Consider the following 12,973-nt stretch of genomic DNA (forward strand, 5'->3'; position numbering starts at 1 on the left):
TTTAGTGTTTAATTCAGTTCAGAGTCCTGCCTCAGCTGCCAATCGTGGGCATACTTAACCCGACAATAAGCCCCATTGAACACAGTAGGACTTCCTTCTGAGCACAGGATTGTGCTGTAAGTGACCAAAAATGCTCTTATGTAGGCCACATTTTACAAAATGGATGCACAAAACATCTTTGTATTTTCATGTTTAATAATTGATTGTTTCCTTGTTGTTTCTCTATTGTTGTTCTTCTCCTGCAGGTGAGAAGCTCATAAGATATGGTTACCCTGATATACATTTTGACACGAACTTGCCCTATGAGAGAGATACTGAACTGATGCAGACTCACATGATGGACCAAGCGATCAACAATGCAATTTCTTACCTTGGGGCAGAGGCACTTCACCCACTGATTCAGCACACGCCAAGCACAATTGCTGATGTCGCACCCGTCATAAGTTCAGCTTATGCTCAGGTCTACAACCCAAACAGGATAGAAAGACCAGTGAGCAGAGAAACTACTGACAGCAACGAAAACAACATGGATGGCCCCATCTCCCTCATCAGACCAAAGAGTCAGCCCCAGGAAAGAGAGGCTTCTCCCAGCAATAGTTGCCTGGATTCCTCTGACTCGGAGAGCAGCCACGAAGACCACCAGTCCTACCAGGGAAACCCTGCCTTAAATCCCAAAAGGAAGCAAAGCCCAGCTTACATGAAGGAGGACTCCAAGGCTTTGGATGCCACGAAAGCATCTAAGGGCTCTTTAAAGGATATCTACAAAGTCTTCAATGGAGAAGGAGAGCAGATAAGGGCCTTTAAGTGTGAGCACTGCCGAGTTCTTTTCCTAGACCATGTCATGTACACCATCCACATGGGGTGTCATGGCTATCGGGACCCCTTAGAATGCAACATTTGTGGCTACCGGAGCCAGGACCGCTATGAGTTCTCCTCACACATTGTTCGAGGGGAGCACACGTTCCACTAGGCCTTCTCTTCCAAAGGGGACTCTGAGGTGGGGGGGCGGGGACCCACAGACACTGCACATGAAGAAATACTGCACTTACAATTCCACTTTTCCTCAGACATTGACACACCTTTTGTTGTTGTTGTTATTTTTGTTGCTTCTTTTTTTTAAAAAAACTTTATTTTTGTTGTTAACCTTACTGGACCCAGTCTCACTTGGTACCAGTGGTAAGATGGTAAGGAAGAAAGGAAGGAAATAAGGAAGGCAAGGGACCAGAGTAGTTCTGTTGTTATTGTTGCTTTTGCTCTGAAAACTGGTGTTAACTGTTTCAGTGGAAATCGAAAGGCAGTCCATTTCTGTCAGTTTTCCCCCCTCTGTACGTTTTGTAATACCTTGGGTACTGCTGAACCTCTACTAGGTGCTCTAACATCTTAGCAAATTGTCAGCTTTTGGTAAACAATTTCAGGTAAACACATTTCAGAGGAAAGCCCTTTCAAATATGTAGATACATTTTGGGGGTTGAGAATTGGGAGTGGAATATTATTTTGCAAAATTGTCCATCGTGGGTGTGGGGAGGTTTAGTATCAAGCTAACCCACATTCTTTAGATTTAGGAGCACAAGCAAAATATCATTATTCACTCAGACATTACTCCCTAGAGTGAACTACTTTCCTTGGGGTTCTGTATTGCTTTTCTTGAATATAAATGAAATGCTTAGGTTTAATACTGAAACAATAAAATAGAAGCTTGATTTTATATTTATGACAAGACATCCTGCAGGACACTTGGAAGTCCTACAATATTATTTTACTCATCCTGACATGCACTTTTAAAACAAAGGGCAAGAGAATCACTGATATGTTCTTGTGTCATAAATATTAATTTCCCAGCTTCATCCAGGCACTTAATTAGTTGGGCCCTGTGTACAATGAAAGATATTTTCAAATCTAGTGGAGTTCTATGCATGTTTACTCAGAAGTAAGCCCCGCTGAGTTAAGCTGGAGTTTCCTTCCTAGTAAGTGTGCTTAGGAATGCAGTTTTAGGGGTGCAAATGTCCAGTTTTATGTAACAGATTCTGCTGCTTAACAGTCTTGGGCATACTAATCAGAAATGCATTTTAACGATGGAATGCTTCTATTTTTCATTTTATTCTCTGCAGTGTTAATTGCCTCAACCGGCCTCTAAAATTAGACTTATAGTTAGCAGAACACCAGAGATTGGGGATGCTTTATGTCAGGCATCCCCAAATTTCGGCCCTCCAGGTGTTTTGGACTACAATTCCCATCTTCCCTGATCACTTGTCCTGTTAGCTAGGGATCATGGGAGTTGTAGGCCAAAACATCTGGAGGGCCGCAGTTTGGGGATGCCTGCTTTATGTCATTCCAAATACTGTGTAGCAGTTGGCGGCGCTGCTTATCTGACCTCCTGCCACTGCTGTTGCTGTCGTGTACTGGAGGGGTGAGGTGGTGGCAAGATCAGTGTGGTGCAAACACACCAGCAGGAGAACCAGATTGGCTCCACCATTTCATCCCCCCTCCCACTCCTGGTATGTCCTAGCAACTGCAGTGACAGAAACAGTGGCGGAGAGGAGGGCAAGCGCGCTGCTCCCAGGGATGTGGCACACGTTTTAGGGGCAGGGCAGGGCACGCGCTTTGGGGGCGGGGCACGCTGCGCTCAGGGGCATTGCACACATTTGGGGGCAGGGCGCGCCGCGTGCAGGGGCGGGGCGTGTGTTTGGGGGTGGGGCGTACCGCCTGCAGGGGCAGGGCGCACAGCGCGGGCGGGAGACAGCCGCGACGGCACCCCTGGGATCGCGCTGCCCGGGGCGGCACACCCTCACGCTACTGGACAGAAAGTCTGGGAAGCAGCCCCACCCCTCCAACCTGATCTTACTGCAGTTGTGGTTGATTCATGTTTCAGTTAACATTTCTAGTTTACGTACGCAAAGATTTCCAGAGAATATTAGAACTACTTCACACATGGCATTTCTTCCACACAAATTTTGGGGTGGGGTGGGGCATTTCCATGTTTTGTAAAAAATTAACAAATGTCTATTTTGCCACAAGTAAACATATGAAACCCATGGTATGTGGTTTCCATCGATCTAGCCATAATAAAATAGATACTTGTTTCATGAATGACAGTATATGTAAGGATAAATGGAATTCCTACAACATACAGGAAAACAATCGTGTGTGAAGCAGTCTAAATTCCCTCTTCTCTCTCCCTCTCTAGTGTCTTTCTCTCTCACACACAAACGTTTCCCATCTTGTTGGTGTGTACTTGGGAGTTCGCAGCCAGTTGTAAATTCTGCTCACATTTACAAATGAGAGATACTGCCCTCATATTGTTAAAATGACCATTCATTTCAAGCTAAAATATAACTAAGTCAAGAACCCCAATTTATCTGGAGGATGATTTCTTGACTGGCAACTGACTTCAGTGTCTAGTTAATTCCCTGATCATTAGCAAATGAGAGATTAAAGTAAATTAAGAGATTACAAATCGTGAGGTTGTGTAAATGAGCCCTCCCTTGACTGTACTTAGGTGAGCTAGATTCTGGACTTTTATTTTTAATAGGTTTGTGGGTTTTTTTGCTTAGAGATACTGTTTTGCTTTTAAAAAAACAACAGCGGCTACCTCACTTTTTTTTTTACATCCTTAGTTGTTTTCCCAACCTTTGGGTTGAGATGTTTGCACGTCTTGTTGGTAAACGAAGAGAGTAGTTAAAAGTGGTGCATGCAATTGAATTAGATAAGGTTTTAAGGTTGTTTCTTAAATCTTGAGCAGACTATTTATGGTTCTTTGTTTTTATATATTTTTCTTCAGCCTATTAGAATAAACACAAGGTAGTCAACTCATTCAGTTTTAAAAAGTATCTGAAGAGTGAATCCTCTCGTATTACAAGGTGAGAAGGATGGGCAACTGTCTTCTTAGTTTGCTTTATGTGGGTCCACAGCAGCATAGCTTCAAACTCAAAATGCCCCTTATGGTGGTTACAAGTGGAAGTAGTTATGAATCTTAGAAATGTGTTTTTAGACATGTTTATGAGCCATCTGACTAAAATCAAAAGGGTGACTCTTGTCACCTACGTGCTCATCTGGTAGGCTCTTCTATGCCTCTCTGGTAGGAGCACTTGGTTGTGTTGCTTTGCTTACCTTTCCAGGTCTGCAGCAATAGCAGAAAGGAACTGCGTGATTTAAGATTTCCTCCAGGAAACATGTTTGGCTGGTTCAATCTATGTTTCAAGGGTAGAGTATTCTGCAGTTGTTATGCAGAAGCTACTAAAAGTTTCATTAATAAACTCGTCTATAATGCAGGAAGAAATATTGATGTGATGTAAGGATTTCCTGGCAGGAAATCTTAGAGCAAAATGGTGAGTTCTGATCACATTTGTATAGTTGGCCTCTTAATTTTTACCTAATCTTTTATTCCAGGATGAAAAATTACTATGTCAAAGCCCTGAATTATCCAGGGGCTCTTTTATTGACTGACAGCTCACTTTGACTCATGATTCCTCCCCTAAGCATGTTTTAAATGAGAGTTTAAATTAATTAAGAGGTTACTATTTTCATATTGTGATAGTGTAAACAAATTTTCATTTTTTTACTGATCTACTTTTACAATAGACCCACACACTCACACCCAAATTGCTCTTTGAACTATTCTTAACCCAACAAGCAGCTTGGCAATCGGGCAAAAGGCTTTTCATAATGAAAAAGCAACCAGTTCCTTCTGTTTCCACTCTTCCCTAAAAAAAAGTTGCTCAGAAAAACAACAACAATGGGTGCACACTTGAAACATACTCTTTGGATTCCAGTTCCTGTCTTTTTCAACCGAATGGTTTTATAATCTCACTTTGTCCTTGTAATTTGCAATCATGGTACAGGCAAAGCTCAGGAAAGACTATCTGCCACTAACTCTCTTCCTTCTTGCTCTCAGCCGTGCAGGTCACATCCTGAATGACTATTTCCCCCGCTCCCCCAAGCTGAAAAGCTTCCATGCCTGAAGGGAGCTGTCAAAAAGCTGTTCACAAAGATGACTATTGAAAGTAATGTTGTGTCCGCACCGAATCAGCCCACCATTCCATTGCATGGTATCATGTACACTTCCACAGTTATTGGAAGAACTCGGAGAGCAAGAATTAGGTCTTTGGGGGGTAGGCAGCTCTAGCATGTTTTGGGCTTCCCATAGAAATGTGTCCATCAGCATCCTTGAAGGCTTTCAGAAGGACAGGGTGTGAGATCCTGGATTGGGGCATATGTTGCCAGGAACTCCTCTATCAAATTGGGCTATATGAGGCAGTTGGGGAAGTGTCATTCCTGCTTATTAATGTTAGAGGTGAAAGTAAAGGGGCATCGCTTTCTGTACTGGATATTTGTCTTCCTGGCTTAGCAATATCAGAAAACCTTTGTTTTATATTTGTTCTATTTGGCTCTGTGTCAGTGCTGATTTAGCCACAGAACTGTGAGTCCATTGACCTTATATATCCCAGCCTTGTAAAATGCAGGCATCCTGACACCTTCTGCACATAAAGAAGTCATTATATTGGCAGTTTGAACAGTGGGAGGTAACCACAAGTCCAGGGGTTTTAGGGGGGGAAGGGGATCTATTCAGATATCTTAATTCTCCTGGAATTAATGACCAAATCTACAAATTATATGGGGATACTTTTTAAGTATCATGTAAACTGAACATTTGCTGAAACTCATACAATGCCTAGATGATTCATATCTGATAATGTTCAATTCTGAAATTGAGCAGGCATTTTCTGCAAGTCTTTAAGGAGTAATATATATTACTGCCTCTGTTACCTTTTCAAGATTTTCTCAATCATTTTGCATTTATCACACACTCATTCACACAATGCATCTCCCAACAAGTATTTATTGGCATGTTTTAAACAGTGAGGGTTTAGATTAAATTATATTCAATATTCTTAAAATAATAAAGTGTATTGATTAGAACAGTGTGAAGTATTGGTGCGAGAACAATGATTAAAGAATTCAATGTGGTAAACCTGTATTCTGCAATGTTTTAATAAGGCTGCAGTCCTTAAAAACATATTGGAATACTTTGGTTGACGGGTCGGCTGAGCTCAGAGGCACTAATTGTGGCTTGCAGCTTGGCAGCATATAAAGTGAAATCTTCAGTATGGTCAAAATAAGGGTGAAATGAGCTTGTAAAAAGAAGAAATTGAATTTGAATCTCCATCAGTATGAAATCAGCATAATTATTTTAAAATTTAGGTTGCTATAGGTTCTATGTCAAGCTTGAAATTCGAAGATCTCTGGCAGTTTTCAAGAGTCAAAATTGCCCACAATTTAAGTTCAATTGATTACTTGGCATTAACATAATGGAGGAAGGGGAAATCGCTTAGGAGATTTTTGTTTTTATTAATAACAATGCTTTGAAACTGGGAGATCTTTCTGTTTTCCAAACAGGGCATGCTTCTATTGTGAAAGTAAAACAAAATGGAAATGCTTCTATTGATTCTGATTGGATGGTTCAATTTTAATTTGGCCTTTAAACTCAGTAAAACCCTTGAAAAATTAATTACATTTCACCTAAACGAAAACTTCAAACTGACAGAAACCTAACCTTAGGCTGCTTAGAATGACAGGCTATGAAGTATACACATTTAACTGACATTAAGACCCATTGAACTCAATGGGACTTACTTCTGAGAAGGCTATGTAAGAGTGGACAGTTAAATGGCTGCTTAGAGATACAAAAATATGTTTTGTTACTTCACTCATTTTTCATTCACTTGTTTTGTATTGGGTCTTGACAGTACAAATTAGCAATTTCCCCAGAGTTTTGGCTTTTGATTGGCAGCAAACCCTTAGTGTGTTGAATTTTCCAAGAACCTTCTTAAAACCTTGTATGCCTACCCATGGATTCTGGGGCATGTTCCAGTGGTGCACGCAATTTATGTTATGCATTGACCAAGCCTGTTGACCCTCACAGTTGGCCTTCTTGGACTGAAATTGTGGTCTAGAACACACGTACAACAGCTGCGGGCATGTCCAACAGGTCAATTGTGAACCCTACTGGTCAATCTTTACAACCCCCCCCCCCCAAAAAAGCTCAACAACACTTGCTCCCTATAAAAAGCTCAACAACTTTGGTTTCCTAAAAAAAACAACTCTGACAATGGGTAGATCACTGGCAGCTGTCTTATACTGTGAGTAGATCACAGTCTCTTGGGAGTTGGGTGTGCCTGCTGTAGAGGAAGAGGAGCAATGGTGGTCAAACTTGTCTTTCAATGGCCTTCCATTCAGGAAACCCTGCAATCAGATGCTCAGTAGGGTTCCATGGAGCACTGTTTGAAACTCCTTCTCATAAGCTTTTTTTATTTGTTGGAAGCTACCCAGAGTGGCTGGGGCAACCCAGTCAGACAGGTGGGGTACAAATAATAATAATAACATCATCATCATTATTATTTCTGGTAGAGTGTTACAAAGTGAGGGTGTTTTTTTGATTGAAAGTTGCATGCCATGTGGGGAAGCCTCTAGCAATAGAGATGGAATGTGGTGTCTGTGCTAGCTTCAGAGGAACTAGATTGCAAGAAAGTTTGCCTTGGAGTGGTGGTGGGGCTTTTAGAGTTACATAGAGGGGAGGGGAACCCTGAAGGTTAGAGATTTACTGTTTGCTACCTGGGACACAATATGGATAGACTCCAATGTAGCTCTAAGTCTCTTGTTCCAGTGCAAGGATTTCACCTTGTGCAAATGCTTTCTCCCTCTCCTACCCCTGCTTGCCCCCGAAAATCTGATCTAGGGATTTCTGTGCAAGCATAAGCATGGTAGCTGAACACCACCATAAATACTTATATAAGAAATTAAGTTAAACACCAACCCAAAACCAATAGCTTCAAGTTACAAGAAAGGAGATTATGACTAAACAGCAGACATAACTTTCTTTCATTAAGAGCTGTTCGATAGTGGAATGGTCTCCTTTGGGAGGTGGTGGACTCTCCGTCCTTGAAAGTTTTAAAGCAGAGGTTGAATGGCCATTTGTCATGGATGCTTTAGCTGTCATTCCAGCATTGGGGGGGACTAGATGACCCTCAGAATCCCTTCCAACTCTACAATCCTATGATTCAAGAATGATTTATAAATTCAAATTGTAATTCCTAAAAATAGAAAAATGGGTTTAGAAATAGGCAATAGGGTTAGAAAGCCAGTTTTGGTGCCAAACATTTTATTTCTCAAAATTAAATTCTATGGTCCCAGTCCCTCCAGGGGGCTTCCTTCCTAGCCCAGTGCCTCCAGAACAGCCACCAGTACATTAAGTGAAGCTGCAGCTGGAGTTGGCCTGCTCATGAGCTTGCATAGGAGATTATTGGCTCCCAAGGCTTGAGAACTAACCCACAAAACCAAAGTTGAAAGGTTGGGTTTTTGGAAACCAATTGCAAATATTTGTGCTAAACAATATCTGGATTTCATTTTAAAAAATTGGGGCGTGATCCAGCCAACACAAAGCTCATTGAAGCCCAGTTGATTTCAGTGGGAAATATTTAGGGACCTAGCTCCCATGAGAGCCAAGGGTGGAATCAAGCCTTTGTTTTTCAGATTTATTTCTGCTGTACAGTAGATAGTAGAACTTAATGTTCATGTCTGTGAGAGACTGTAACAAAAGAGAAGGATTTTGGTTATTTTTGTAGTAATTCAAATTTTGAAGCTGTGATTACAGATTTGACCTATTACCAAGCACACTCAAATCTTGACTATATTCATGTTTCATGTCACATGTAGGAATTTTCTCTCTGTTTTGTTTTGGTCTCATGTAGTTTGTTTCCTGTAGCTTTGAGTTGTGTTGTTTTTCATTTTTCATTTGTTGTTGGTTGTACAGTCTGTTTACATATTTTTGTACTCAAGTGTAGTTTTGTATTAAAAAAGAAAAAAGCAGTTGATCTGAGATATATATAGATATAGATATATATATACAGATATATAGAGAGAGATATATAAAGGTAAATAATCTTTGTAACTATCAAACATAGGTTACTTAGTGATGGCAACGCTGTGGAATCATAATACTGTATATTTGCCTTCCTTTAAATTTTTGGTTGTGCATTCTTTCTCTTAAAATGTGTATCTTTTTATGACCGACTGGAAACTTTTAATGCACAGCTGATTAGAAAGATTTAAAGTGTGTCACTTTCCGGATGCTTTAAAAGAAAGGTTTTGTGTCTGTCCTATTGCTGGGTATGGTTTCTACCTGCCAAATCTGCTCTTGATGCTTCATTCTCGAACTTGTTTTTTAGATTCTAGCCTGCTGCGTGCAGCCTTGGACCCATTATTCATACAATTTAGTTTAAGATGGGGTGTGGGGGAACCTGTCTGGCTGATTGTCCCATTCATGTGCAATACTTCCCCCCTTAAAAGTCTTATGTTGCATTAAATATTTGAATTATTACATCAAAGTCTGAAACAAACTTGCGAACAGAGAAGTAAATTTGAAGTCTTTTTTTTTTAACTAAAGTGGTTTTAAAACAACCTTCAGAGACCTGTTTCCACTTCAGTTTTTCTACTGAGGAGCCCCAGGTAGATCTGCTGTTGAAATCCAGGCGCATTGTGCAGGTTTGTGGAGCACACTTAGTTCTTATGGAGTATTGGCTAGTCCTCTTGGACCTTACCATTGCCTCTCTCTTGAACAGTGCAATCCAATGCGTGTCTATTCAGAAGTAAGTCCTGCTAAGTTCAATTCGACTTGCTCCAAAGTAAACGTGCATAGGACTCCAGCCTAAGACTAAGAAAATTCCCAACTCTGACCTACAGATGCACAAAGCAGATCTGTGTGATTGGTATGCTGTCCTTCAAGGGTTTTTTTCTGCCATTCCTTGAAGGATTCCCTGGATCACAGTTGAAGCAAGTCTGTTTTAGCAGAGACTTTTGTTCAGAACTCGATGTGGTACAATGGTTAAAATAGGGTAGAAGTATTCCAAAACTGCACCTTCCCAATTCTTCTTGCTTTGCAGTGCAACAGTCGATGCTGAGCAAAGGCTAGTGAGAACTACCATTAATTCAGTGGTGCGGATGCAGCTGAGGGGGCCCCAATTCTTCTTTGCGCTTTTCTTCATAAGTGTGCCTTTGAGCAATGCAGCCTCGGCAGGTTGCTTGTTAAGGCCATGCATGCAGTTTTGTTTCCTCCTAGGTAGGACTGCACTCTTTTCCTTGGGTAAGGCACTTAACATTGCTAATGTCCTCCCTCCCTGAATGGGCCTCGTCCAGAGTTTGCAGGTGCCCACTGAAAACGTCTTTTGGATTGGAAAATTCTGGGTTAGACTCAGAGCTCTTAGTGTAGGCTTTGTTGGTGGGAAATTTGATTCTGGAGAGGAGTGCAGGCAGACATGCTCGGACCAGGACAGCTGATTTTGACTTCTCCTTGCCTTATCTGTTGTGATAGGACTTATTTTATATATCATGCTTTATTTATATATCTAGTGTATTTTAATGCCTATTTCTCAATAGGTGGGATCCGCTGGGCTGTAAATATGTATTTAGGTACAGAATGAAAATCCTTGAATTTCTTTGGGAAACTGTTACTGAGCATGAAAACCACATAGTGGTTGCTGGGGTTTTTTTTGGGGGGGGGGAGTTATGTGAGGTGTGTGTGTGTGTGTGTGTGTGTGTGAGAGAGAGAGAGAGAGAGAGAGAGAGAGAGAGAGCATGTGCAAGATTAGCAAAATTAATCTTGTATTTTAAGCACTTGCCAAAATAAAAGAAAGTTTAAGAAACATTTTTTATTTAAAGATGTGAAGAGCATTCAGAAGAGGGAGCCTCTCACCTGATTTTAAAGTATGTGTTTTTTAGAGCAAGCTGAAAATCTCTGCTCAACTTTTATTTCTGTTACTCCATAAAGATTTCCATTTGAGTTTGACGGTTTATTGGAGGGACATCCATCGGTTGTTGGGTTTCCTACTTAGTCAGGCCAATGTCTGAAGTTCTCTGAAGGTCTTGAAGATAGTGGGTCTTGCAACTGAGTAGTTAATCTCTTAGCTTAATAAAGAAGATAAGAAACAGCAGGAACCAATCCTACCTCTTGGAAGAGACTTCTGCTACTGCTGCTCTGCTTCGGCAAAGGGATCTGTGCTCTCCTGGGTGATGAGAGGACCTGGGTTCTGTGTGTGCTTTTTGCCAGAGAGCTCTTGGCTAGCTGGTGCGTGGATAAGTGGATTCCTATTCTGGAGAATTCTGGTGCTGCTATTCTGCATGATTAAATGCAAGAGTGCAAACCCAATTCCTGCTGACATTTGAAATATGCATATTCTAGAACTTAGTGCAGAATTCAGATTCCTGGGAATCTTAGTGGGTGCATGTGAACTTAAGAACTGGCAGCGATTCCTGTCGTCACTTCAAGAGGGGAAAGAGTCCACCCAGTTTGCATATTTGCATATTTGAACGGTTTTTATCTATCACAGTGGCAGAAAGGTTTCAGGAAGGAGGTGTGCTGCATTTTGCATTATGTGCACTTCATCCACCATGGTTTCTAATGTTCTTCTCCTGAATTAACCTGTAACTTTGCTCTTGTCACCACTCAATCCTTTGTCAAGTAGTTCCAAAACTTGCAGTGGCTTCGATATAAATTTTATTATCTTATGTGATTCCCTACCCCCTCGAAAAATCTTGAACATTTACATCCATTTTAATTATTTTTGTAATGTATTTGTAATTCCTTAGCAGAATATCTAGAGATGTTTGATAGGGGGAGGCAGAATATAAACAAGTCAGTTTGGGGAGTTGGAAGATATTGGGATTCCGTGGATTCCTAGTCTGCCTATGGTTGAATTTGACATGTGTCAACATTGAACGCGACCTAATGCTTTCTTCCCTAGCTTGTGTGTCTTCATGCAGAGTTTCAGTTATGAGCAAGTGATTCGTGGCTCAAACATTAGAGCTCAAGGTGAATAAAAGAGTTTGGAGTTGTACAAAAATTGAAAGGGCTTTATATCAGATATCTTTGCAATAGTGCTGAACAGTGGGTCATTTGGAACTGGCCTTATTGAACAAATTCAGGTATTGGGAAATGCTTGGGTGAATGATTTGCGGTCACTACCTACCCTTCCACTTCATCTTGCTGGGAGAGGTGTGTCCCGATTTTTAGCTTGGCCACGAAAGAGGTTTCAATGTTCTCTTAAAACTGGGGAAATTCTCAATTGACTGATCCATCCCTTACTAGGTATGAGAGACGTAGACCCATTATGTCTTCACACACAGCCTGGGAACCTAATGATCTAGCACTAGTTCTGGAAGCATTCTACGAGAGAAGGTGGCAAAGCTAAAAAATAAATGGTACTACTCTAGAGTAAAGGAAGCAAGGGTTCCTTTAAAAAAAGGCATCTACAACTGCTATATGGCATAGTTCTTGAAACTGGGCATATTCCTCCCCCCTTTGCTTACATGCGTACAAATGGTTCGGTACATGTATGGGTGCACTGTATACAGCTATGAGTGCAGAAAGTGCATGAGAGTGAGTGTCTGACTATGTATATAAACAAGACAAAGCTGCAGAAACTTTGTAATACTTTGTGAAAATGATTATATTATGGACGTTTGTACTGTGCACAGCTACTGGAATTAAATGTAGGGAATCTCAGGAACAAGCATAAAATTTGTCCAAGACTTATTTCTCAAATGTGTATGTGCAGTTTTTAATTCTGTATACTATTTAATATTTTACCAATAAAAATAAACTTCTCACATAAAATACTTTAGTCTCTCTTGTCATGGACATTTCGGAAGTTGGAACGAGTGTCTTAGTACAATTGGTGCTTATATATTACATGACAGCCAGTTAAAATATATGAAAGACACTGATGACGGACTGTGTGCAAGGCCAACTTCATGGTTTAGAGCAGAGCTTTCCAAACTTTTCATGTTGGTGACACACTCTTTAGACATGCATCATTTCGCGACATGGTAATTCAGTTTTCCTAGCAAAGTGGAGGTTAAATTAACCCCTTATAAGAGATACGGACACCTATTCCGTGACACACCTACACACTGCACTAACATC

The 12,973-nt window shown here is 40.9% G+C and overlaps 1 protein-coding gene across 10 annotated transcripts in view; it reads left to right on the forward strand.

The window, feature by feature from the left end:
• Positions 1–12,664, forward strand: part of IKZF2 (IKAROS family zinc finger 2) — a 127,436-nt gene extending 114,772 nt beyond the window's left edge. For all 10 annotated transcript variants that reach the window (XM_035138858.3, XM_088667541.1, XM_088667404.1 and 7 more), the window contains one exon: positions 246–12,664. In XM_035138858.3, coding sequence (XP_034994749.1) covers positions 246–970 — 725 coding nt within the window. In that variant the 3' untranslated portion in view covers positions 971–12,664. The remainder of the gene's footprint in view (positions 1–245) is intronic.
• The last annotated feature ends 309 nt before the right edge of the window (positions 12,665–12,973 follow it).

Source organism: Zootoca vivipara, chromosome 1, assembly GCF_965207765.1.
Source record: "Zootoca vivipara chromosome 1, rZooViv2.hap1.1, whole genome shotgun sequence".
Classification (NCBI taxonomy): Eukaryota; Metazoa; Chordata; class Lepidosauria; order Squamata; family Lacertidae; genus Zootoca; species Zootoca vivipara.